The sequence below is a fragment of the Engraulis encrasicolus genome, chromosome 10, assembly GCF_034702125.1.
Source record: "Engraulis encrasicolus isolate BLACKSEA-1 chromosome 10, IST_EnEncr_1.0, whole genome shotgun sequence".
Taxonomy (NCBI): Eukaryota; Metazoa; Chordata; class Actinopteri; order Clupeiformes; family Engraulidae; genus Engraulis; species Engraulis encrasicolus.
The window spans coordinates 24,081,172-24,109,050 of NC_085866.1; the positions used below are offsets into that span (position 1 = coordinate 24,081,172).

General features: G+C 44.0%; 1 protein-coding gene across 1 annotated transcript in view; it reads left to right on the forward strand.

Moving 5' to 3' along the window:
* The window catches only part of vps13d (vacuolar protein sorting 13 homolog D), a 165,577-nt gene that overhangs the window by 21,752 nt on the left and 115,946 nt on the right, over positions 1-27,879 (forward strand). The window contains exons 21-38 of the mRNA XM_063208416.1: positions 178-329; positions 530-808; positions 1,100-1,930; positions 2,883-2,973; positions 4,261-4,387; positions 5,999-6,179; positions 10,873-11,097; positions 14,000-14,222; positions 14,760-14,973; positions 15,968-16,139; positions 19,274-19,389; positions 21,392-21,667; positions 21,930-22,204; positions 22,491-22,624; positions 23,677-23,832; positions 24,814-25,036; positions 25,846-25,920; positions 26,889-27,092. Coding sequence (XP_063064486.1) covers positions 178-329; positions 530-808; positions 1,100-1,930; positions 2,883-2,973; positions 4,261-4,387; positions 5,999-6,179; positions 10,873-11,097; positions 14,000-14,222; positions 14,760-14,973; positions 15,968-16,139; positions 19,274-19,389; positions 21,392-21,667; positions 21,930-22,204; positions 22,491-22,624; positions 23,677-23,832; positions 24,814-25,036; positions 25,846-25,920; positions 26,889-27,092 — 3,954 coding nt within the window. The remainder of the gene's footprint in view (positions 1-177; positions 330-529; positions 809-1,099; positions 1,931-2,882; positions 2,974-4,260; positions 4,388-5,998; positions 6,180-10,872; positions 11,098-13,999; positions 14,223-14,759; positions 14,974-15,967; positions 16,140-19,273; positions 19,390-21,391; positions 21,668-21,929; positions 22,205-22,490; positions 22,625-23,676; positions 23,833-24,813; positions 25,037-25,845; positions 25,921-26,888; positions 27,093-27,879) is intronic.

A 27,879-nucleotide genomic window follows, 5' to 3' on the forward strand; every position in this document is an offset into this window, starting at 1 on the left:
AGCCTTACTGCAATCTCAATCATTTCAAACCATAACATTAAGAGCAACCACTTCTCTCATTTAAATGACAAGAAATGTACCATGCCTATGCTTAACAGGTTGAAAATGCATTCTTACTTTTTGTCATTTTCATGGATTAATTATCAATGCTCTTGATTTATTTTCTGTCCACTTCAGCATTCCATATTCTGAAAGACACCACCATACAGTTCACCCTTGAGAAGGTTCCCATCGATGAAGACAGCCAATTTACATATCTGTCTTGTGAAGACTCGTTTCAAAGCTCTGCATTGCTCAGAGTGGAGGGCAAGTTTGTTAATCCAGTACAGGTGAGTTTTTTTAAGTGGCCTTGTGTTAATTTCCTGAGGTGAAATGTTGGTGTGTTGATGAAGTTGGTAAAAGTTTTTTTTGTATATTTTAATATCATAAAGATATTAAGAAATAATAACAAGGAAACCGGTGTCTGACAGGCAGATTGCTCACGTGCACGTGACTTGAAAAACATTCAACTGTGCTTGCCATTTTGCAGGTCTGTCTGTGCAAGCCAGTGTACGAACAGGTCCTCCAGACCCTGGATAACCTCTCCCTCATGGAAGACCCACGGGTGACGCCGAGCCAGCCTCCAACGCCACCCCCTCCCACCCCGTCCTCCACCAAGCCTCACCGCTTCCCAGACCCCCAAGGCGGCCTGTTCGCCCGCGACCCTCCCCACATCAGCCTCTCCTACGCCTCCCTGTCCTCCTCCCTCAACACACCGCACCCCCTCCAGACCCACGCACCCCCTCTGCAGCCCCCGTCCTTCACCCAGGTGAGAGGAGAGCCACATAGTCTTTTGTTAACTGGGGATGCATCCCCACTTTGTAATTTTTGTACTGTAGTAGCCCTTTATCTATGAAGCGTGTTTTAACTTGCTCTGCACTGAGAACGAAAAGGCAGCAGTTTTTTAAGAAAGATGCTCTTGTCAATACTTATTTTAGTAAAATAGAAAAACTAGAATGTGAATATTCTCTATCTGTATTGGCCATGATATACAGTAGCCATAGCTGAACTGGCAATAAATGAAAACAATTAATCAATCAATCTATCTTTCTTCTTCCAGGTGAGGGCCACCTTCCGTGTGGCTGAGCTCCAGGTGCAGCTCAGTGCCGACCTGTCGCAGGGCTCCCAGGGCCTGGTCAGCCTCAAGTTCCAGGACCTGGAGGGGGACTTCACCAAAGACCACCCCCACGTGCTGTCGGTCCAGCTGGCCCTGCGCTCCCTTCTCATGGAGGACCTGCTGGAGCAGAACCCCGAATCCAAGCACAAGCACCTCATCGTGTCCCGTGGTGCCCCCAAACCTTCCACCTTCACTCCCAAGGAGTACCTCTCCCAGTCCTGTCCGTCCTCGTCCAACGCCTTGTACCCCGAGATGCCTCGTTCCCTGCCGGCGCACATGGAAGAGGCCCAGAACGTCTTCCAGTTCTACCAGAGGCACCCAAGCGCCCCGTCCCCCGCCGCTGCCCGCCAGAAGAAGGATCCGCCGTGCCCCAGCACGCCACCCCCGTCCCCGTCGCGCAACACCCCTTCCCCTCACCCACCACCAGGCTTCGACGACACACTGGTACACATCAACGTGCTTCTGGTGGACCGGCGCCACCCGGAGTTCTCGACGCGCTACGGCAGCATCGGCCGCAGCGTGGACGTGGATTTCAACTGCCTGGACGTGCTCATCACCTTACAGACCTGGGTGGTGATACTGGACTTCTTTGGCATCGGTTCCACGGCCAATAACCACGCGGTGAGGGTGCCGGCCAACTCCCCGCCGCAGAGCTCCATGCCGGGGCATCCCCTGGAGCACGACGGCCCCAGCGAGCTGCTGGACGACGTGTACCCGGAGGTCAACGAGGAGGAGATGATGGAGGACCGGGTCAACACCAAGCTCGACCTCAAGGTTTGTGTAGTTTCTTTCACCAAACAGTTACTGTAGATTGCTGAACTCATCCTGAAGACAACAAGGCACTTTCTTTTGCACCCCTCCCCCTCTTTTTATTTTTTATTTTTTATCTTTTCATGTTTTTGAGGAGACTAAAACACAATAATGTTTACTCTTTTATAGGCTTCAAACCTATAATGAGATGTAATAAAACATATATCTTGAATCTTGAATTTTCAGTATTTAGCTTGTGACTGTCCTAAAATGTGGAGGCCCAAACAATAGGCTCCTTTTTGAAGGTGGTAGTCTTAGAGATCCGAGGCACACTGATCTTAGTAAAAAAGTTTTAAAAAATCCTTTATTTTAAGGGATAACACCTACGCGTTTCGACTGCAAGCCAGTCTTCATCAGGGTAAACTATTCTTTGCCAGCAAAGTTTGTCCTTTTGATTGATTGTTTGCTGTGCTGGTTGTGTAGAGACGCTGAAATTCTCCAAATAAACTGTCTGCCTCCTTGTCCGCATCTTTAAAGCAATTTAGTAGTAGTGCTAATACAGTATGCATGCATCATGTATCACATATGCACATAATGAATAGATCACCTACTGTATAGATACAGCATCATATCTTGTGCATACTGTACTGCACATTACTTGTACACGTATAACTGGCTAATTACACATTACATTACATTACATTACATTACATTACATTGCATTACATTACACTTGGCTGGTGCTTTTATCCAAAGCAAGTTAGTTATTCACAGGGAGTTCAGGTTACAGTCCCTGGTGCAGTGTGTGTTTAAGTGCCTTGCTCAAAGGCACATCAGTCATGGATGTAGGTGTAGGGAGAGGTAAGGGGAAGATACGAACCTGCAACCCTCTGATCTCAACACCGCTGCCTTAACCTGCCCTGATTCTTGTTAGTTGTTTTTTCATCAATGTAACTTTTTTTTTGTCTGTCGTCAGGTCCACGCATTATCGCTAGTACTGAACAAGAAGACAACAGAACTTGCCAAAGCCAGCGTCTCCAAACTGTTCACTCACATGGAAATGATTGGTAAGGAGCAAAACCCCCCTCCCTTTAACACCACACACTGTGTTGTGAGGTGTATAGCCATTTGATACAGCTGATGAGTGTACTATGAGCATATTGCAAAACTGGGGGACATGATTGTGTGTAGGGTTGCACAATATATCGAAAATGTATCGAAATCATGATATCAAGACTGGTGATATGCATATCGTGAAAATGACTTAATTATCGCCAACAAGTAAAACATTTCTGTGCAGTCCAATCACTAGCGAATATGACCAAAGCCACGCCCCCCACACAGACAAACAAATTGGTGACAAGAAAAACACTCGGCTATACTTCTAAATATTGTTTTAATATCGTTATTGAGGTATTTGCTGCTGTTATCGCCTATCAGTTTTTTTTCTGATATTGTGCAGCCCTGATTGTGTGTGGTGCTTGTCATCTGTCTGACTTGCTGCTGCTGCTGCCTGTGTCTGAAATTCTCCTCTTCGCTTCATAGGATGTAATTATGTTGTGTATGTTTTACCTGCCTTGACTGGAATGTAACCTAACTGTTGAAATGTTGGGCATGGTCGTTGTTTTTGCTGTGTGAGTGACTTTCTGGCTGACTGTCTAAAAGTTGTTTGTTTGACTGACTGACTGTTTTCACGGCCTTGATTCTCATCATCTTAATGGGAAAATTTGTGATTTTTTGCATTTCTATTATTTTGTTTCATACATACCCTGGTGCTCAATGTAGTGAACAAGATAAAATCTTGGACTCAATATACAGTATGTTTTGAACATCTTGACTGATGGATAACTATTAAGCCGTTGGAATAATTTTGTGTGATTGGCTGATTGACTTCATAGTTCAACCTCATAGGGTAGACTCTGTGTATGTTTTGACTGCCTTGACTGTTGAATAACTGTTCAACTGTTTAGTATGGCTGTGTTTTGCTATGCGAGAGAGTGTCTGACATCATAGTTCAACATCATTGAGCAGATTCTCTGTGTATATTTTGACTGCTTGAATCACTGAAACTGTTGAATATGGTTGTTATTTTGAACTGTTTTTGCCATGTGAGTGACTGTGTGACTTCACAGTTCAACCTCATAGGGCAGAGATGGTGTTTTGTTTTGACTGCCTTGACTGGAATGTGATCTCTCTCTCTCTCTCTCTCTCTCTCTCTCTCTCTGTCTCTGTCTCTGTCTGTCTGTCTCTCTCTCTCTCTCTCTCTCTCTCTCTCTCTCTCTCTCTCTCTCTCTCTCTCTCTCTCTCTCTCTCTCTCTCTCTCTCTCTCTCTCTCTCTCTCTCTCTCTCCCCAGATGGGGATCTGGCGCTGCAGGGCAGCTTAGGGAGTCTGTCTCTGAGTGACTTAACTCCTCACGGAGATCTCTACAGGGAGCGCTTTACAACACGGGGTGGAGAGGCACTCGTCTTCAACATACACAAGTACTTAACTTATCTCCTGCTCTCCGTTTCGTTTTTGTTTTCATTGCAGGGAATTTGGGGGGAGTCCATTATCTTAATGAGAAACTAAGTGATTTTTGTTGCCTCAGCATCGCTCTTAGCACAAATTTAAATGAGCAGCCTGTTATCTGTGGGGTAATGCCTTGAGTTAACTAAATGAACCTTGGATCCATAAACGAATGATAATGGTTTGTTGTTGTTGTTAATCCCTTGCAACCTTGTTTTTGGTTAGAATAATTAACACCTCCCCTGTCTTTGAAACAAGCACTCTACAATGAAACTGTGTAAAGCATTATTCTGTAACACAGCCATGTTGATCTACCCCCTGTCCCCAATCATATTTTACATGCCTAACAGTATATTATCTAACTATGTAAAATGTACAGTATATCCAGAAGGAAATGAAGGAGTGCACTAGAATAGAGGCATCATCATATACACACATCCACAGTACAGTATACAGAATATGAGGAGTATCGTCACATAAAGCAAAAAAAAAAAAGAAAGCACAAATATGGACTCCTAAACTCCCCCTCAATGCATGTCTCACATGGCACATCACATAAAATTTACACAAGTACAGAGCAGTAACCTATCTCTTTCTCTCTCAATGTGTGTCAGCTCAGACATCACAAAAATTCTTCACAAATGCTGACCACCAAGCTCCCTCTCTCAGTTAATGCTGAACACTGCTGAGTCATTCCAATTGCTTAATTTTTAAACTGCTGCTATTCAAAATCTATAAAGAGCGAGCAAACAATCAAGCAATAAACAGGACTTGGGGCTTACAGTAAGTGGCACCTGCTACGGCAAGCCCTCTTAAAAATGACTTTTCACACTCGGGTGCAAATAGCAACAATTGTTTTTCACACCCGGTTGCAAATAGCAACAATGACTATTCACACCCAGGTGTAAATAACAACAATGACTATTCAAACTCAAACTCAAACCCAAACCAGACACCTGGTTTGGGTGTAAATAGTAACAATGGCTATTCACACCCGGGTGCAAATACCAACAATGACTATTCACACCTGGGTGCAAATAGCAACAATGGCTATTCACACCCGAGTGAGTGTAAATAGCAACAATGACTATTCACCAACAATGACTATTCACCAACAATGACTATATGCTCTCGGGTGCAAATAGCAACAGTGGCTATTCACACCCGGGTCGGGTAAATGGCAACAATGGCTATTTACGCACGGGTCGGGTAAATAGCAACAATGGCTATTTACGCACGGGTCGGGTAAATAGCAACAATGGCTATTTACGCACGGGTCGGGTAAATAGCAACAATGGCTATTCACACCCGGGTGCAAGTAGCAACAATGACTATTTACACCTGGGTGCAAATAGCAACAATGACTACTCGCACCCGGGTGCAAATAGCAACAATGACTATTCACACCCGGGTGCAAATGCAAAGTAGCAACAATGACTATTATTTACTGTATGCATTTGTATATCACACTGTATGTGCCCTCACATTCATTTCTACACTCTATACTCTCTTTTTGTCTCAGACATCACAGAAAACACAAAATATTGACCACTAGACTAACTCTCAATGCGTGTCTGTGTGTACAGGTATGGTGAGCCCGACCCCTACCTCCGGCGGGAGTGTGACATCAAGGTGTCTCTGCAGATGGCCTCGGTGCAGTACGTGCACACCCAGCGCTTCCAGGCCGAGGTGGTGGCCTTCATCCAGCACTTCACCCAGCTGCAGGACGTCCTGGGCAGGCAGAGGGCTGCAGTCGAGGGCCAGGCTGTGAGTAGGCCGCACTTATCTCAGGGGAATGAGGGATGGTGGGGTGGGGTGGGGTGTTCTGTGGAAAAAAGTTTGCACACTCTTTTGGATTTTTTTCTTCTTTAAGTTATTTTTTTCTTTTTATTCATTCACTGGCAAGCATGATGACGTTTCGACCTCTCTGTCTTCCTCAGATGTGCAGTGGAGTGTGTCATGAAGATGTTGTGTATTTTGGCTACTGGCATACATACACTAGTTTGGAATACGTATTTACGCCGGGGACACATAAACACAATTTTGGCGAACTAAAAGGGAGGCGAAGGCAAGTGAACAAAGGCGAAGCTAAAATATTCGGCCAAGTTTAATATCAGGAAGCAAATCAGGAGAGAATTTCAAACATAAAAGTTTAATCGATTTGATTCGCAGCTACGGCCTGTTGACTGTTGAACTGTCAGAATGCAACATTGAATTTCGCCTCTGTTTCACATGTGTACGTACCTACAGTTATTAGTTATTGTTACATGGATATTTGTTAGCGAAATACTTTTATTCTACCAGATGGCGTTAAACTGGGTGATTTACATGTGGGTGGTTGGCGTAACACAAAAAAAAAAAAAGTTTTTCAAATTCCTGAAAAAAATGATGGATAAAAATTGGAAAAAAATAGAAAAAAATAAAGCAATTAGTGGTCTGTGGAATTTCACCTTATTTTTGCCATTTTTGGGAAAAAAGTGTCCTGCATCAACACATTGCATAGGCATGTCACACCGCAGGAAAATGGAGTCACACCACAGTGAATTCACTGCATTATGGCCATTTTAATCCTTTTGTATACATGACTGACATCTGAGCTCATGCTAACTTGATAATGATATTGTGTTTAATCTTAATATGTGTTTTCATTTATAAAAAACTTGTTTTCCTTCTATAAGAGCAGTCACACCACAGGACACCATAAAATGAACCTAAGCACAGAAAGATTGCAATACGAAGACATATTAAGAGGTTAAGAGTCCCCTTAAACTTCCACAGCACTCTTCAATAACTGAGGTACTGACTGGTTAGGAGCCAGTCTTTAAGACCCTTGTAGTTGGCCTTGCAGCTGCCCATTCACAAACATTGACATACATGTCACCCCACAGGACGCAATTTGTGTTACGAAATTGAACTTGTAGTTAATATTACTGTCTTGTGTTTTTTCCACATTCACATATCTTAATATAAAGTTAATATTTATGCTATCATGCCAAATGCTTCATACATTATTCAAAATGTTGTTGGGTAATTTATATATATATTATATTCCAGGTTTCATTAATGTTACAGTCACACCGCAGGATATTTGACATACCTTATAAACCTTTACATAAATCTTCACAAAAATGTTTCTTCTCATCTAAGACTAATATGAAACATAATGTACCACATCTTCTTTCATTGACATTTGTTTTTTAAAGGAAAAATACCAGTTTTGTTGGTTTTTAACCAATGTTACGAAAAAACAAGGCGTCACGTCTCCCACCCATGTACGTGATTCTGACTAGTGTAGGGATACTTCTCTGTTTTTTAATCCCTTAGCAGGAGCTATATGCATGGTGCTGTAGAGATTCTGGCTACTACAGTACACTCACCTACTGTGTGTACACTGCTATGCTGTGACAATGAGGTCTTATCTGAGTATGCTGTCACTCTTCATAATCACAACCACACAGCACAGCAGACGATGATGGAAATGTCTGGAATGTCACATCATCATGTGACTGAACACGTCATGCCTGGTTGTATGATAAGCATGTCGTCTTCTTGGCCTTGCCCCTCAGCCATGTTCCTGTCATCAGGCATTAATGCACAGGCTAGATATGGCTGCAGCCTAGGGGTCCCCACCTGCAACAATTGAAAATTCATCAGTACTGTTGAGTGCAGTTGGTAGACATCTTATAATCCCTAGCTCGTAATTATGACTAACACTATATCAATTTGTGGCGAAAATTCCCTCCGGGGGGGCCCACAGCAACCTGTAGCCTATGGGCCTTAGGCCATCTTAATCCGGCCCTGGCTGTCAGACACCCTGACATCCTAATTTGCCTGATATCCTTGTCAGGGAGGCAGAGGGCATCTTAAAGCTGCTTGGCCTACATCATTTATTAATTCAGGTCCTATGCCTGCCTGCTCTTATCTTGTTTGAACTCCCCACACCTGTAGTTGGATTTTAATTTCCTGTCAATTTAAGTCCATCTGTCATGCTCATTCACTCCTGCCGTATGAATCGCAGGGTTTCCCCCAGCACTTTATTGCTAAGGCGGCCACCTTGACAAGAAACGCAGACCACCTTGACTAGGTCCTCTGAAAAGATATATTATGTAACATATTTCATGTTGTGAATGTCATCTCTAAAGTTGCTTAGCCAAAAATATATACTTTTAATGCACCACCACCTTGACTAACACAAATTCTGGGAGAAACACTGAATCGTTTTCATTTCCATAGTATGCAGGCATTTATAGACATACTACTGGGCTCTTTCCTTTGTGAATTGGCATTATATGTGGATTTGTGGGTTTGCAATATATTGGATTAGCAAGCAGCCATAGGCATCTTCTAAGGACCGGCTCCAAGTAAACATCGGACCACTTCGGTGCAGACGAGGCTAATACTTCAAGACTGCACATCCTCTTCAGACTGAGTTGTTTGTTAGTCATTGTTGACTCAACATTGTTGTTAAACAGAGTTAAAATTAGCCAGCCCTGGTGTGGCCGGGTGGTCCTGATCTCGGTATAATGCCCCACCTGCTGTGCAACCGTCCTCGCTCTCACCTCAAGGATCCAGCCTATCTCATTTCCTCCACCTGACGCTGAGTGACGGTGTGAAAATGCACGCATGTCCTTCAGGCATTATCGTTGAGGTTGCTGGGACACCTTGTCCTGTCCGACCGGTCTGACGGTGCTAACACCGTGTACAGCCTCCAGGCAGTCTTTCCAATGGTGCATAATATTACATGCTACATGCACCCAACATACTCAGGCGGCTTGCATGTTTGAGTTTTGATTCTGACTGTACATTGCGTTACATTACATTACATTACATTGCATTTGGCAGACGCTTTATAACCAAAGCGACTTCAAAACGAGGGCATAATCATAGCCAACATCACTGGAAGATACAGAGTGCACAGGAAATATGCAGAGCAACAAGTACAGATGCAAAGAAGGGTTAGTTAAGGGTTTTTTTGTAAAGTAAGGTACACACGCACACACACACCCATACACATCATGTCAAGAGTCCGGCCTGGGGCTAGGGCAGCTCAGACATTTGTCTAGTAAATATTCACGAAAGAGGAGAGTCTTTACTTGCTTCTTGAATTTCTGACTTGTCATTCAGTCCTCTGCTGACTTGGCATTGTCAGTGTCAGTGTCCAGTTAAAATGCCTAGAGCAGGTATGGGGAACCGTTTTCATTCGAGGACCGCTTCACATTTTATAAAGTCCTCCAAGGGCTTTACTAAACACAAATCAGGGTTTTCCCCTGCACTTTAGGCCTATATTGAAGGTGGGCACCCTTACAACAGACCCCACCTTCACTCGGTCCCTTGAAAATAATAAGAAATATAAGCTAATTGTAATTTGTAAGATTGTCTTTCCAAAACATGTCATATTTCATGTACCACTGCATAACATTAAAATTATATCGGGGGCTGGATAAAACTGCATCATGGGCCTTAAACACAGCTCGCTTGGTTCCCCACCCCTGACCTAGAGACTCATTTGAACATCCCCTTAATGATAATGCAGCTCCCAGCTAAAATGTTCAATAAGGTGATGCAGTTCTGTCAGCTACACAGCTTGTTAAGCATATACTGTATGTTCCCTGTGTGTTTCCTCTGTGGTAACCATTGTAAATCACACCTTCTCATGTCCACACAAAATTTCTCTTCTGTAGAGACAATAAAGGCGAATCTAATCTAATCTAATCTAATTTACAACTTGATTTCAGTTCAAGTTGTAGCACAGACTCTTTATAACCTCAGCAGGGGCTGTCTGTGCTGGTGGACATTGAGGCAGAAATACAGTTACAAATATATTTATTTATATTCATTTATATTTTGTTCAGAATTGTTTTTCACTACTCCCTTACTTTCACTTCTTGCATGACTTTCATTACTACGTTTTAGTTTCAGTTTGTGTCAGTTAGCTTTTTGCATTTGCTGACTCAGTATGTGGGTTGTTACTGTGGGTATTGTGGAACTGTAGATAGGTTTCGATCTTTGGTGGTCTGTCACCTGTCTCCTTGCCTCTGCCTGTCTGTCTGTCTGTCTGTCTGTCTGTCTGTCTGTCTGTCTGTCTGTCTGTCTGTCTGTCTGTCTGTCTGTCTGTCTGTCTGTCTGTCTGTCTGTCTGTCTGTCTGTCTCTCTCTCTCTCTCTCTCTCTCTCTCTCTCTCTCTCTCTCTCTGTCCAGGTGTGTAAGCATCCCCAGCTTGCTTTGCACATTCTCCTGGACATGAATGCGGGAATATAGTAGCCATTATAAAACACATTATCTCGATATAGTATGATTACATAATCCTCTCTCTCTCATTCCAATTGCTTGAGCGTGCGTCCTGTGTCCTCCTAGATATCAAGGCAGGAATACTGCCATCATAAAACGAATACAATCTCTATATCACTAATGTAATCTCTATATCATGATTATCCTCTGTCTCTCTCTATCTCTCTGGCCAGGTGCGTGAGCGTGCGCAGCGTGCGTCTCGCGTCCTCCTGGATATCGAGGCGGGGGCTCCGGTGCTGCTGATCCCAGAGAGTTCGCGTTCTCCACGCCTCATCGTGGCCAACCTGGGCCAGCTGCGCGTGCACAACTGCTTCCTGCCCGCCGGCACGCACGGCACCTTCTCTCTCAGGGACAAGGTAGAGAAACTTACCATGGCTCATGCCTTTTTCCCCTCTCTGGTGAGTCCTCTTCCACACCCCCACACCCACACCGCCACTGCCACTACCAAAAACACACACACACACACACACACACACGGGTCAAAGACGTCCAACATGAAATTGTCCTTCAGTGCCAGCAGATACTTTTGCTTACTGTAACTGTTAAAATGCATGAGAGCCAGACATTTTTTTTAAAAATCATGTTTTATGCAGTTACAGTAAGAAAAAGTATATGTTGCACTGAAGGACAATTTCATGTTGTACCTTTGACCCACCCATATACAGCACATTTACTGTACACACATCACAATAAATCTCACAGCACGGCACATCACTCACAGGATGTCCTGTCCCTACCATGCTTGGCTACACCTTCACAGGAAAGGCTATTCATGGAGCACTTTCGCAATTACAAGCAGCAAAATTCACAAACACTCACCAGACCCTGGGCAAAACATACAACAATCATGAAAACATAAAATCTAAACCATTTTTTTTTTTTTTTTAATCACCTTTATACGTAAATCGATATTTAAATTATAAATCAGCATTGCCTTGTTCATAAAACTGTATCTGAAAAGTAAGCACTGTTGCTGTAGACATTACTTTTGTCATTCATCAGTTTTCACAAGAGCGCGACACTGCTTACATGTGAAAACTGATGACTGAAGTTCCCTGAAAAGCTGCACCTGCTGAAAAAGAAACCTTCGAGGTGTGCGTGCTTTCTCAAAACTTTGTCAAAATTACTTTTTCATTGACATAATTATTCATTCTTCTCTTGAGATGTACTTATAAGTTCAGTGTTGTGAGGAAAGTGCTTCATGAATGCGGCCCACCTCTATAATCTAATCTGCGGTGTGATCTCATAACAGCCTCACGGGTGTGGAGGAGGGGTATAATTCACTCACCAATGTCCTTAGTAATCTGAATGTGCATGTAATTCCATCAAAGTCATCATCGTCATCCTTTTAGTCTAGACTTGTCAATCAGTCATTGTCTATTTTTGTCATAGTATCGCCGATGTTTGTTGTACTATAGTGTTTGTGGAACTTATTTCTAGGTGTCACATGTGTCCATGTCTTTTTGTGTTGTCTGTGAAGAATTTAATTTTGCATGCAAATTCGTACAAGGACCCAGCCTACTATAAGGTAACTGGGTGTGCTGTTGAGCATGTGTTGAGGTGTCCTGGGTTGGGTTGTCTTTCTGGGTTGCGTTTCCCAAAATCTCTTAAGTAGTACTTAAGCCCAAGTAGTACTTACAGAAGTATGAGGGGCCGCCTAGGCAATATACCACATCACTAAACGTTTTTTGCATACAATCATTTTATAGGTCTACATACAACTGTAACAATATTTTGTTCTCGTACATGCAAATAAAATGCTTGCGGCAAGTGCATGTGCAAGGTAAAATAGTGTATGTATAAACTTTTATTGATGATGTGAGACCTATTTCTGATATATTGCCTAGGCGGCCCCTCATACGTAAGTACTACTTAGGCCTAAGTACTACATAAAGGGTTTTTGGGAAACACAGCCCTGTCTGTCTATTACTCTGTAGTCATTAACCTCTTCTCTTTTGCATGTTTTTCCCTTTCTGACAATGAACTCATGAACTCTACATGTAAGTTAATGATTTTATGAATTAGCTTGTAACCATCATCATGACAGTTATTAACCACACAGCCCATTATTTGGTCATTAATCCAAAACAACTCGTAATTTCTTCCATTTTCCTTCCATTGTTTTCCATCCATTGTTTGTTTTTCTCATTGGCGCATCATCCCATGAGAGCATTTTGAATTGAATAAAATAAAATGATGAGAACTGTTTCTAAACTTGGCTAAACTAAACGTTGCACCAAGCAAACAATGGTATGTTTTTGTTTGTTTTCAAAAGAATGAAATTAGACCCTTACAAAAATAATACGAAACAACAATATGAAAAAAAAAAAAGTATAGATATTTAAAAATGTTCCTTCATCAAAAATAATCTATGGTGACATCCATGTCTTATGTCAATGTGACCTAGTAAGGGTTTTCATGTTGGCAAGTAACATGGCATTGTGTAACCATGCCAAACATGCCCATTTTCTAAATGTGGACTGTGAACAGCAAGTCTTCTGAAATTATAGCCTGCATAATCATTAATTGTGATAACTTGCTGGACGCTTATTTTGAAGGCTGTTTGGCAGGCTACACATTTTCAGATTTTTACACTGAAAATACAGAGCAAGAAATTATATATTTTCTATGGTCTAATTTCATTTTTGTTCATTATCTAAACCAACATTCACAGTGCATGGCATTGCCTATTACATCACGCGCCATGAGTAATTTTTAATGCATCAGCCATTGATGTATGAAGAAATGCATTTATTGTGATAAGTATAATAATGATGTGTACCATTCATTCTGTTATTTTTTTTACTGCCATTATATGTGCAACCATTTTATTTTCACATTATATATATTTTCTAGCCATGATGCATATGTTTATGTGTATTAGGTGGTGTATGTTTGTAGGTTGGTGGGGACATTATTATCGTACATTTTCTGGGTTAGCTAGGTTTATCTCAAATGTGGTATGGACATGTCCCCACACCTAAAATCACACCCATGATATCAAACTCAGTCAGTTGAACGCTCTCTTTTGTTGAGAATGACTGCTCTTGTTCATCTGGACCATGTTCAATTATTATTAATATAGAATATAGAATATGTTACTTGTCATTGCAACAAATACAACAACATTTAGCAGTCCTTGTTCAGTGAAGTAATGCAACATTAAAGTAAAAGCTACTAAAAGTACTTTTTTTTTAAAAGAAAACCTTGCACACTTAACCAGTTATGTTATTATATGTATGTAATAAAGTCAAGTACCCCACTGTTCTCCTCTATTGACATTGGCTGCTTGTTCATCAGGACCGTGTGAAGAGCTCTCAGCCAGCAGGGGGCAGCACTAAGCCCAGTGATGAAGAGGCAGCAGCAGCAGCAGCAGCAGCAGCGGCATCAGAGAAGGGGAAAGCCTCCAGTACTGGCCCAGGCTCCAGTTCCTCCAGCTCAGGGCCCAGCTCGGGCTTCACTCTGGGCCGGCCACAGGCAGCCGCGGGCAGGTTCCCCGAGGCCATTGACCCCCTCAACCCTGGTATGATTCAAACTGGTCATGTCATTGTTTCTTTTTGACCACCATTTCTCGATATTTCATCATAATAGCCGTCTGTTAGATCAAAGAGGAGGTAAACCGACATGAACGTCTTAAGTACTAATTTCTCCACCATTATTTGCCTTTGAGAAGTACCTTGATTTGAGTTTTTGGCCTGAATTTAAATTAGACTCGGAAGCAAAAGAGATCAAGACGTGTGTAGACTATGTCTGTGATGAGAACACTGTCTTGGCTAAACTGCTGATGCTTTCACATCGTGATGTAATCACGAGTAAGTGTCTACACAGTGTCCTAGCCATGTCTGCTAATACAGCTTGTTCTCAAAGTTGATTTTAGTGGTCTGTGACAGGATTTCTAGGGATATATGCAGCATTTCCAGCAAGCTAGCAGGCTATATTTGTAACATTATTGTAAGTCCATAACGTAACCAGTTCTTTCACTAAAAGGACATTGGACAGAGGAGCATGTGTGTATAACTTCATATCATTCTATTTTGAATTGCCTGTCTCTCCCCTGCAGAGGAGCACGTGTGCCTGCTGGACTGCATCTCCCTGGACCTGCAGGAGATGGACATCTTCTCTGCGCAGCGTCTGGCCAGCGAGCCGTGGGACGGCGGGGCCAAGCGGGCCGACAACGACCTCCTCTTCTCCTCCTACGCAGTGAGGCGCAGCGGCAGCAGCCTCCTGCAGGAGAGGTGTCACCTCAGGCTCAAAGTGGAGCGCAACCTGGACAAGTGAGAAACACACACACACACACACACAAACACACACACACACACACACACACACACACACACACACACACACACACACACACACACACACACCAAAGGCGCCTCCCGCAGGAGTGGTGCCACCTGTGGCTCGAAGTGGAGCGCAACCTAGAGACACACACGCTCACACAGAGAAACATACACACCTGACACAAAGTTGCAGTTAAGGGGCACAAACATGCACACACAGAGAACCACCTCCTACAGTGTATCATTGTCACAGCCGCCTCCAGCAGAAGAACTCAAGGACGTCTCAAGGACAAGTGAGACATGGACACCCCCCCTACACACACACACACACACACACACACACACACACACACACACACACACACACACACACACACACACACACACACACACACACACACACACACACTAACTTCCTCCTATGCAGTGAGGCACAGTGGCAGCAGCCACCTGTGGCTTAAAGTGGAGTGCAATCTCCTATCCCCGGTGCGCTCGCACATAGTGTACACACACATCTGACAAAGTAAAGCAGACATTCTTCCACTTTCTCAAAGAGATGGAAAGTAATTTGAATGAGAATGCAAGACCCTGAGTTATGTTAAGTCTGACAGTGTGGGTGTCTTTTGGTCAGCCTGCATCGTTGTATTTTGTCTGATTCCACAGAATATGTAGTAGTTTTCAGGACTTCTTCTGGACACATTTTTTGACCTCCACCATCACTCTTTCTTTCTTTCTTTCTTTCTTTCTTTCTTTCTTTCTTTCTTTCTTTCTTTCTTTCTTTCTTTCTTTCTTTCTTTCTTTCTTTCTTTCTTTCTTTCCTTCTTTCTTTTTTTCCTTCTTTCTTTTTTTCCTTCTTTCTTTCTTCCTTTCTTTCACTTTTCCACTCTGTCTGTTTGTCTGTCGCCCCCCCCCCCCATATCTCTCTCTCTCTCTCTCTCTCTCTCTCTCTCTCTCTCTCTCTCTCTCTCTCTCCATCCCCTTGTAGGGAGTTGAGTCATGCGGTGCCCGACATGTCCATCCATGGCAGTCTGTCCTCAGTGCACTGCTCCCTGGACCTGGAGCGCTACCAGCTGATCCGCGGCCTGCTGGAGCACAACCTGGGCGAGCCCATAGAGGAGTTCCTCAGGCCCTACAACCTCCAGGATCCCAGCAACTACGTGAGTCTCTTACTAACTAGCTAACCCACTCTATTAGCTGTCCTAATTGGTGTTAATTACTCACAAGACACCCGTGTCATTCGTTCCATAACTTTTAATGAACTGAACTTCAAAAGACTGTGAGCTGCTAATTGAAATGCAAAATACTATAACAAATACTGGTAGCTAACAATTGGTACTGCCTTTTAATCAGGGCTTTGAACCGTTATTTTTTTCCAAACGTTCTGTTCCGAACAGAAACGGAATTATAACGTTTCCGGTTATGAGTTCCACCAATAAATTGACGTTCCCGAACCGGTTAGAACAAAAAAATATTGTTCCCGGAACGGTTAATTTCGTTCCTGTCAGCTGATTACTCCCCATAGGCCTAACTGACGTTAATTAACCAAGAAAGACGGAAGTGCAAATGAGTCAGCCTACATTCCAAACTGTTTATTCAAATGGATGAAAAGAATATCCTCCAGAATTTTGTCATTCAGGGTCGACCGAATCTGAGAAGCGGAGAATAAACCTCAATGATAAAAATGCGCGCTCCACGCTGACTTGGGTCACGGGGAGTGCTATGATGGACATTGTGAGTTTGTGCATATTGGAAGCGGCCATGGATGCCCAATAAGGTAGAACATTCTTGGTGCGCTTTACATGTGCTTCTCTGCAATGTCTTACAATGATGCAATGGAAACTCCGCCCTTTTGTATGACAGTGGTTTCTCTTATTTAAGATGTGGAGTGGAGACTTTGTAATCCACAGCTCTCTCTCCATTCAGTCAGAGAATGTCTGATGTCACACAGGACGTGAACAGAGATACTGTTGCTAACGTGAACCTCAGCCGTCATGGTAACGTGCGCAGGAAAATAATTACTTTTTTGTTTGTTTGAGGAACGGTGTTAACCGTTATTAATCGGTTACCATTATTTTTAAATAAGTGTTCCCGTTCCAGAACATAAAAAATAATAACGTTTCCGGTTTCGTTTCTGTTCCCTGTAAAATACAAAAAGTTCCTGGTTTTCATTTTCGTTCCTTGAACCGGTTCAAAGCCCTGCTTTTAATTAGTATGCTTGGGGTTGGCCCTACAACCTCCACGACCCCAGCAACTATGTGAGTCTCCTCCCCTCACACATTAATTTAGGGTCAGGTACTGTACTAGCTCTAAGCTGCTAGGGTAGGAGCACAACTTGGGCGAGCCCATTGAGGAGTTCCTCAGGCCATACAACCTCCAGGACCCCATCAACTACGTGAGTCTCTTACTAACTAACCCACTCTTACTCATCTATTACTCTCACTCATCTTAGCTAATTTACACCCCTCTTAAAGCGATGGTTCGCAGTAGATTCACCCTAATGCCATTTGAACTGTGACATCCATCCAGTAGTCCACCCGAAGTGTTTTCTGGCTTGGGCGAACATTAGCAGAGTTACCGAGTTATTGTATGTTTATTCCGAATAGCTTGGCACAAGCGTGAATGGGCCCTGGCAGTATCTCCAAACTTACCCCCCAAAAATCACATGTCATGACACCAAACTTCTACAGTAGTACAAATATGGTCTGCACTCACAAAACGAAGCATTTGGAAGTTTGTAAATAGTCCAGGAGTTTATTATTATCCTTTATCAACACAAGCCAAATAGCAGATGATGGTTCTTTAAGCCATACAACCTCCCGGACCCCAGCAACTATGTGAGTCTCTTACTAACTAACCCACTCTCACTCATTTATTACTCTCACTCATCTCAGCTTATTAGTACCTCTCTTAATTAGCACACCCATTAGCAGCTGATTGTTCTTTAGGCCATACAACCTCCAGGACCCCAGCAACTACGTGAGTCTCCTCCCCTCACATGTTCATTTACGGTCAGGTACTGTACTAGCTCTAAGCTGCTAGGGTAGGAGCACAATCTAGGCCAGTCCATTGAGGAGTTCTTCAGGCCATACAACCTCCAGGACCCAGCAACTATGTGAGTGTCTTACTAACTAGCTAACCCACTCTATTTGCTGTCCTAATTGGTACCCCCTTTAATTAGTAAGCTATGGTTGTTAGGTCATACAACCTCCAAGACCACAGCAACTACTCTCTCTAGTCTCCTCCACTCACATGCTCCTTTACTGTCAGGTAGGCCTGCCGAGACCTTCCTCAGGTAAACTTTAAAATGGTCAATGAGTGTGCTGGAGTTTTTTCAAACTGACCCATGACCCGTCTCCGACGCACCTGCCAACTGAGGTGTGCTAAAAAAAAAAAAAAAGTTTTGTGTAGGTGCTAATGAAACACTGGATATAAAATATGGACAATGCTGCACCCGAGTCTCTTGCTAACCCAGAACATGAACAGTCCACCATTTTTGAAAATAGGCTCATTTCACACTTTCCTTCAAGTTAAATAATTTGAGTTTTATCTTTCTCCTGTTTTCCAGCCATTCTCTAAATCGGTTGACATTACTTCATAGCATGCATCACTGAACCAAATGGGACTTGTTGGTACTATTCAGTTTTTGGTACCATCTGGTTCAGTGATGCTTCCCTAAAAAGTAAGTGTTCTCAATTACGGTATGTAACTCAAGGGCAGGTGTAAAATTAGTTTATTTTCAAAAATGGTCGACAGCACAAATGTGAAGTCTGCACACTGAGCTGTAGGAGCAGCAGGGTATTAATTGGAACCCACTGTCATTCTCATCATGCTCCCATAACTCGGAACAATATTTTGAAGATAACCAAGGCACTCTTCATCTTCGTTAAAAAAATCTTTCAATTAAACTGAGCTAGTTCATAATAGAACACATCTTTTCAGCTTCCTCTACTGTAAGCGATGACCTTGTTCCTGTGTGTCCCGTGTTGTGCAGACAGTGTTGAGGGGGGACGTGTACAGCAGCCTGGCCTTCCTGAAGGACATGCATACATTTAGCCAAGGCCGCTATCTCTCTCTCTCTCTCTCTCTCTCTCTCTCTCTCTCTCTCTCTCTCTCTCTCTCTCTCTCTCTCTCTCTCTCTCTCTCTCTCTCTCTCTCTCTCTCTCTCTCTCTCTCTCTCTCTCTCTCTCTCGCTCTCTCTCTCTCTCTCTCTCTCTCTCTCTCTCTCTCTCTCTCTCACACACACACACATACATATGCGATGAGCTTGTTCCTGTGTCCTGTGTTGTTGCAGACGGTGTTGAGCGGGGACGTGTACACCAGCCTGTCCTTCCTGGTGGACATGATGAATGTCAGCCTGGAGCTGCTCGACTGCCCCAAGGCCTCCGGACACAAGCAGTCTCTTGCCAGGTGACACACATCCACCCCTTCCCCTCCCTTTCATAAGTCAGAAATTAATATGAAGTTCAACTTTATTATATCCTAAAAAACAGTATAACATACAGTTGCTAGGAATGTCTTTTGGTTTGCTCACAAATTTAACAACAAAAATACACATACAGTGCCCTCCATAATTATTGGCACCCCTGGTTGAGATGTGTTTTTTAGCTTCCAATTATTTTATTTTTTTTCTAAATAATATGGGACCTTAATGGAAAAAAAGAGAAAAATCCAACCTTCAATACAAGTGCATTTATTCAGTGGGGAAAAAATCCCACATAAAGAAATAATTATTTGACATCAAATAATGTGTGTCACAATTATTAGCACCCCTGGTGTTAATATTTTGTACAACCCCCTTTTGCCAACAAAACAGCACCTAATCTTCTCCTATAATGTTTCACAAGATGGGAAAAGACAGAAAGAGGGATCTTCAGCCATTCCTCTTTGCAGAATCTCTCTAAATCATCCAGAGACCTGGGTCCTCTCCTTTGTACTCTCCTCTTCAGCTCACCCCACAGGTTCTCAATGGGGTTGAGGTCAGGGGACTGAGATGGCCATGGGAGGAGCTTGATTTTGTGTCTGGTGAACCATTTCTGTGTAGATTTGGCCATATGTTTAGGGTCATTGTCTTGCTGAAAGACCCAGTGACGACCCAGCTTCAGCTTTCGGGCAGAGGGCAACAGATTTTGATTTAAAATGTCCTGGTATTTCAAAGCATTCATGATGCCATGCACCCTAACAAGGTTCCCAGGGCCTTTGGAAGCGAAACAGCCCCACAGCATCACTGACCCACCCCCATACTTCACAGTGGGTATGAGGTGCTTTTCAGCATGCGCATCTTTCGTGGTACGCCAGACCCACTTAGAGTGTTTGTTGCCAAAAAGCTCAATCTTGGTCTCATCTGACCAAAGCACACGGTCCCAGTTGAAGCCCCAATACCGCTTGGCGAACTCCAGACGCTTGCGTTTATGATTGTGAGTGAGGAAAGGTTTTCTCCGTGCATGCCTCCCAAACAGCTTGTTGGCATGTAGACAGCGCCTGATGGTTGATTTGGAGACTTTGTGACCCCAGGATGCTACCATTTGTTGTAATTCTGTAACAGTGAGCTTTGGAGATCTTTTGATTTCTCTTACCATCCTCCTCACTGTGCGTGGTGGCAAAATAAACTTGGGTCCTCGTCCAGGCTTGTTTACCACTGTTCCAGTTGTTTTGAACTTCTTAATTATTCCTCTCACAGTGGATATGGGCAGCTGCAGTTGAGTGGCAATCTTCTTGTAGCCTCTGCCTGACCTGTGAAGGTCGACGCACATCTGCCTCACTTGTATGCTGTGTTCCTTTGTCTTTCCCATGTTTAAGAGTGGATAAGAGAAATGGCCTCGGTGTCACGTCATATTTATACCCCAGGGAAACAGGAAGTGATGAATTACTAATTAAATGTTCCTACATTCTCTGGTAAACTTTGTAAACTACTGTAGAAATGACAGAAATGCTTCAATTATATTTATTTCCTGGGAATTGTTAAGGGTGCCAATAATTGTGGAACAGGTGATTTAATGAAAAATAATTATTTTTTAGTCAGGGATTTTTTTTTTTTTCTTACAATTCATTTGAGTTGAAGGCTACATTTTCCTACAATTTTCAGTGTGACAGTATTCTTCTGCAATAAACACTGAATTTATTTTAAGGCTTTTAACACATCTCAACCAGGGGTGCCAATAATTATGGAGGGCACTGTAGCTAAGACAAAACATGGATATTTGGAATTCCACTTTATTTTAATACATTTATGTACTGTATGTTTATGGACATTTATGTAAAAGGTTGGAATATTTTTTCAGGTAAATATTTGTGCTATATGAACAATATATTGCCGTTTTTTTTTCCATCTTTTGTTCATTTTTTTTATCCATCCCTGTTTTTTTCTGTCTTTTTCTACCCTTCCCATTCTTCACCCTGGTCTCCTCTCCAGGTTTGACTTCATGAAGTCCAAGCTGCTCTTCGAGAGCTTCTCCAACAGCTCCAAGTCGGTGAACCTGGTGTCTCACTCCTTACTGGCCTACGACACTCGCTACAGCGCCTCTGCAGCCAGCTCAAACCCACGGGCACACAAACGTTCAGGATCCAGCACCGGCCCGGGCCAGGGCCAGGGCCAGAGCCAGAGCAAGCCCAACGTGTTCGACTGCATCCTGCAGCCCTCCAGGACGGGCAGCAACCGCGCCTCTCTACAGCTGGAGCTACACTATAGGTATCACTATAGGTTCAGGCCGACGGAGAATTGTGCCCGTGTCAGTACCCGCACCTAGTCTTGAGCCGGGTGGGCGGCGCGTTGTTCACTCCGCAATTCTGAGCATTTGGGAACTGGAAAGTTGGTTCACGATGCGAACCGAAAAATATTGTGTTGTATTCGGGTAACAAATGCCCGGCATGAACGCAGGAGATTTGCAGCTAAGCACAGTTATATGTATGTATACTGAAGGGCCATCTCGTTGTTGTTTTTTTTTTTCCAGGTCAACACGGGACTCCTCCTGCTTCACTGTGGTGCTCAACAACCTGCGTGTCTTCCTCATCTTCGATTGGCTGCAGCTGGTGCGCGACTTCCTGCGCATGCCGGCGGAGAAGGGTTCCGGCACGGCTCCGCGCCAGCGCTGGCCCAGTGGCGGCAGTGACTCCAGTGGCGGCGGCGCCCTCATGCCCAAGACCGTCAAGAGTGGCGTGGTCACCAAGCGCTCCACCGTGCCTGTCACCCAGGACCGCTACCTAGAGGTCAAGATCAACGTCACAGGTACTGGTGCTGGAGAGGAAGGCTACTTTGGAAATGTTTAATGCTATTGTGAGTTTTTTAATGGGGCTTTGATACATTTTGTATATTAACAATAGATAGATATTTCATATAAACAGCTCTTAGGAGGAAAATATCATGTCAAATGGTTATCTTTATCATTTTTTTCTCAATGCTGCTGTATTATGTTACCAAGGGGTCACCTAACAAATGAAAGATGACCATTAAAAAGTTGTGTGCTTTATGGGATAGTTGAGTAAATTGAAGGTTTATTGTGTTTACTTGTCAGGGACGGAGTTTGTGGTGGTGGAGGATTCCTCGTGTCTGGACACCAATGCCATCATCCTGAAGGGCACCACCGTGCTCACCTACAAGCCTCGCTTCCTCGACCGGCCCTTCTCCGGGAGCCTGGCTGGCATTGAGGTCGGTCACTTAGCCCTCTCTTGACAAAATCAATACTTTATATACCGTAATATCCCCCTAAAATTATTTAATCATAATAATATCTCTTTCCGATTCCGATGTCTTGTTTTATATATCAGGCGATCAACTGCAATCAGTACAGCTATTGTACTCTACTGTGTTCTTCTGTATTCTATTCTGGCTTGGAACTAACGACTGGATCTTGGCCATAGCAACCTGCAGTTTAGAATTAGTAATGGCAGTTCGCCAGAAAGTTAGGAAAAGAAGCAGCTTAGACGCACGCACGCCCGAATGACATCATAGATGTCCTGTTCTCTGGGAATAATGGACACCTGCTCAGCCAATCAGAAGACGTCTTTATTTGAACTTTTCTCTGTTTTGTCCGGAGAGACATGTGACCTGTTGTCTTGTGACTAGTCATGTTGCATGTGCATATTTCACTTAGTCAACAGTGTGATGGAACACAACGAGTGAAGTGAAAGCCAACCTGGGAAACTCCAAACTCCTATTGTCATTGTGACACAGCACATACGTGCACATTGCACACCACAGCATTGCATTTATGCCTCAGCCCTGCAAGGGGGCAGCCCCCAATGGCGCCACAAGGGAGGAGTTTGGCAGGACGGTACCACGCTCAGAGAACCTCAGTCATGGAGGATTGGGGAGAGCACTGGTTACAGTACTTACTCCCCCCACCAACCTGGTTGGTTGGGAGTCGAATCGACAACCTTGTTGGGGCTACAAGCTGGATGCCCTAACTGCTTACCCATGACTGTCCTATTACTACAAAGGCAACTTCTACGCCAACATTGAAACTGAGAAAATTGTCTTCAAAAGCCTTGGTATTGGGTTGCATATTGTAGAAAATTTTACGTAGCAATATCTCTAAAATGGAACACGTTTGGAACAAGGAAACAAGGTGTAATGAAAACCATTTTCAGTCTAAACTCAATTTTGACAAGTTACGTAGTTACTGCACTTTGGCTTTGTAGGGCAGTATATTGTTGTGCATGCGTGTGTGTTGACGTGCAGCTGTCGTGCTTCCTCTGCAGGTGTTCTCGTGTCGGCTGGGCAGCGAGCAGGAGACGGCCTTGTCCATCATCGACCCGGTGAACGTGCAGATGGAGCTGTGTGGCAGCCCTACGTACCAGAGCAGCTCTGGCCTCCTGGACGCCTTCAACATAGAGGACTTCCCACCTCTACTCGAGGTCAGGGACTCTCTCTCTCTCTCGTTCATTGTCCTTCTCGCTCCTTCTCGCTCATTCTCTCTCTCTCTTTCTCTCTCTCTCTCTCTCTATGTATCTCTGTCTCTCTCTCTTTCTCTATTTCTCTCTCTCTCTTTCTCTCTCGCTCCCATTCTCTATCTATCTCTCTCTCTCTCTCTCTCTCTCTCTCTCCCTCTATTGCTCTTTCTCTCTATTGCTCTTTCGCTCTCACACTGTCTTTCTCACAGGCACACACACACACACACACATACACACACACGCACACACACACACACACACACACACACACACACATACACACGCGCACACACACACACACGCACACACACACACACACACCCCAAAAATCAACACGTGCTTTTTATGCAACCAATTCCTGCTAATTGTCAGAGTTTGTGTCACGTCCTTCAACTTCAAAGGAGCATTTGGCGTCCACATGTTATAGACTGTGCCTGGTCTGCCCTGCCCTGCCCTGCCGCTTACTCTACCCTTCCATTCCTCATCTCTTCTCTTCATTACAGATCCAGTTTTTATTTTATTCTTCTTAACCATATACCAGTATATTTATTCATTATATTGAGTGTGATGTGGGTTTGTCTTTTCTGTGTCTTTATGCCACTACCAAAGATAAATGTCCATTTCATGTAGTTAAATGTAGCCAGGCTGTGCCCTCCTAGTGACGCAACACCTTCAGCGTTGTTACTAGTCAGATCAAAAGCAATGCAAGTACTTTCTGAGTTCCTGAAAAATCAGGAACTCCTCCCACTTTGTCGGGAAGCAAACAACCATTAGCAAACCAAGGGAGGCGGGTCAACCATGACGTTTGGGAAATGTTAATATTGTTATGCTCTTGGTCAGACCAAGTCTCGAAGAGATTTGAAAGTCAATGATAATCAGGCTAAGTTAAAAGGACAATAAAGAAGTCTAATCTAAGTCTTCCTATTCCTCATCTCTTCACCACAGATCCAGTTCCCTGCGCTGGACATCCGACTGTCCTATAACGACGTGCAGCTCTTCCTGGCCATAGCCAAGTCCCTTCCCTCCGCCGGCTCCCCGACCCCAGGAGACCCCAACGCCGCCGCTGGCTCTATTGTTGGGTACCAGCCAGGCACGTCCATGGCCACCTCGGACACCCTCGCCCTGAAACCAAAGGACGCCTTCAGGCACAAGACCGAGGCACTGCTGGGTAAGAGAGAAGGCAGACAGTCATGGGTGAGGTGCTGTAGCCTGACATTTTGAAATACTTCGTAATTCACGAATGGTCTGATCATTACGCTTCTCTGGGGAGGGTTTAGTCGTCCTCCGGTCGGCCGGTAAATAACGAGCGCACTTGGGCACAAAATAACATGCGTCATGAACGTCAACTGTCATCAATTGGTCACCACTCATTTCAAACCAGAGCTGAGCTCACTCCTCCCACCCAATCGCTGCAGGGCATTGAGGATCATGACCAAAAATGAATTATGAGGTAATTAATGTGGTCTGGTAAAACCAGGCTAGAGGTGCTAGAAGTTTTCACATACAGAGTGTTCTTGTGATGCAGCTTGATATGAGAGCACTTAACTGGGGAGCTATTTGAAATTGTCATATGCTTTTATTTATTTATATGATTTACTAATCAAATGATGAATATGTCATAATTATTGTGAATTTGCTTTGCTAATGAAATTGTGATTGCTGTAGGCCTATTTACAAGAGATGCACCGGATCCTGATTTTTAGGATCCTGCCGGATACCGGATCCACTGCTTAAGATCCTGCCGGAACCGGAATCGGATACCGGGTCTTACGAAAGGGTTGAAAGTAACACATAGCCTACTCACACACGTGGGCCCTTTTTATCACGTTGGCTCAAACTATTTTGACTGAAAAGCGTCGGCTACCGGATCCTGGATCCGGAACCGGATCCGGTGCATCTCTACTATTTACTATTCAAATTGTAAAGAAAAAATAGACAATTAATTAAAATGGTTTTGCCTTTTTCGTGTGGTTACAGAGGGCCAGTTGAATCGCCTACAGGACCTGGGTTTCAGGAAAGAGGACTGCAAACGGGCCCTCATCCAGTGCAAAGGTGACACACACACCGCCTTCAGAAATACTTTATACTTGCGTAATGTATGCAACGGGCATATCCCTTGGAAAACAACATCAAATTCACAGTATGTTGTTGTCTATTCAGCGACTGTGTACTGCATGTTGATGGCCAAGCGTGTGTAAGCATATCTTGTGTGGGTATGTTTACATCTCCATAGTGACCCGAGTTCATCTATGGCTGTGTCATAGGCCAGCTGTAGCAGGAAGTTTGGAGTGATAGAATGTTGTGCATGTGTGTGCAACATGCATTGCTTTGTGATTAGGTTTCCATGGTGACAGTTTGTGTATACCTCACTCGGGCCAGATGGGCCAGGAGAAGAGAGCCTGTGTGCATACATTTCATACGATAATGTGTTTCTTTTATGAACTCTGATGATGTGTCTGCTGCATGCATGACTATCCATAAAAAGCCGTCTGGAATCAGAAAAGCTGATATTTTATATGTTTGTTTGTATGCATGTCTGTGTTCATGCATACGTTTGCTATACAGACCCTTATAATCATAAAAAAAAGATAACCAGTGGCTTTGATCACAAGCTTTGATATCGTTTCAAATGTTAAAAAGGAACGCCTGTGGCAACAGCTGCTAGAGTTCTACTAATCAAACTCAAGACTGCCAAATAAAACTAAACGTAAACCAACTCCCTTGAAACTCTTTTGTATGACTGTTTGTGAGTGTGTGCGTGCTTTCGTGCCCATGCATTTAACTATCTTGTCTTGTCTTGTGTTGTCTTGCCTCTGACTGTGTGTGTGCGTGTGCGTGTGCGCGTGTGTGTGTGCGCACACGCGCGTCTGTGTGTGTCTGCATGTGTGCGTCTGTGGGTGTGTGCGTCTGTGTGCGTGTATGCGTGTGCTTGTGCGTGTGCGCGTGTGTGTGTTTATGTTGCTGTGTGTGTGTGTCTGCCTAACATTGTGTCCTCGTCCCCTGTCCCCCCCGCTCTCCAGGTCAGCTGGACCAGGCGGCCACGTGGCTGCTGGAGAACGCCGAGAGCACTCTGGGCCGCGTGCGGACCGACTCGGACCCCAGCAGCAGCAGCCACTCCGCACCCCCACTCTCCGGTATCGAGGTCAAGGCTGAGAGCGTCTGCATCTGCTTCATCGACGACTGCCTGGACTGCGACGTCCCCCTCGCAGAGCTCACGTTCTCCCGTAAAACACCCACACTGTCATACACTATGATGTGGTCGTAGTAGGAGTAGTAGTTATATTACATTACATTACATTACATTGCATTTGGCAGACGCTTTATAACCAAAGCGACTTTCAGAAGAGGACATAATCAAGCCAACATCACAAGCAAATACAAAGTGCACAGGAGATATACAGAACAACAAGTGCAATTACAAAGAGGGGTTAGGTTTTTTTTTTTTTTTGTTTTTTTTTTAATAAAGAGGAAATAACGAGAACACACACACACTCAAACTAAACTAAACTAAACATCATGTTAGGATTCTGCCCTGGGGCAAGGCCAGTTCAATCATTAGTCTAGTAGATTCTCTTGAAAGAGGAATGTCTTTAGTTGTTTTTTGAAGGCTGCAAGAGAGGTGCTTAGTCTTGCTGCCTCTGGGAGACTGTTCCACCACTTGGGAACCACAACGGAGAACAATCTTGACTGGGAGTACCTAGAGCGACTGGATGGCAGAGCCAGACGGCTTGTGCTGGATGAGCGCAGATCTCTTCCAGTAATATAAGGCGTTAGTAGGTCCTTCAGATAAGCTGGGGCCGTTCCTGTGATGGTTTTGTAGGCAAGGGTCAATGCCTTGTGCTTGATCCGGGCGGCGATCGGTAACCAGTGCAACTCAATAAATAGAGGAGTAACATGGGTCCTTTTGGGTTGATTGAATATCAACTGTGCCGCCGCATTCTGGATCATCTGCAGAGGCTTTAGCGCACAAGCAGGTAGACCTGTCATGAGTGAGTTGCAGTAGTCAACGCG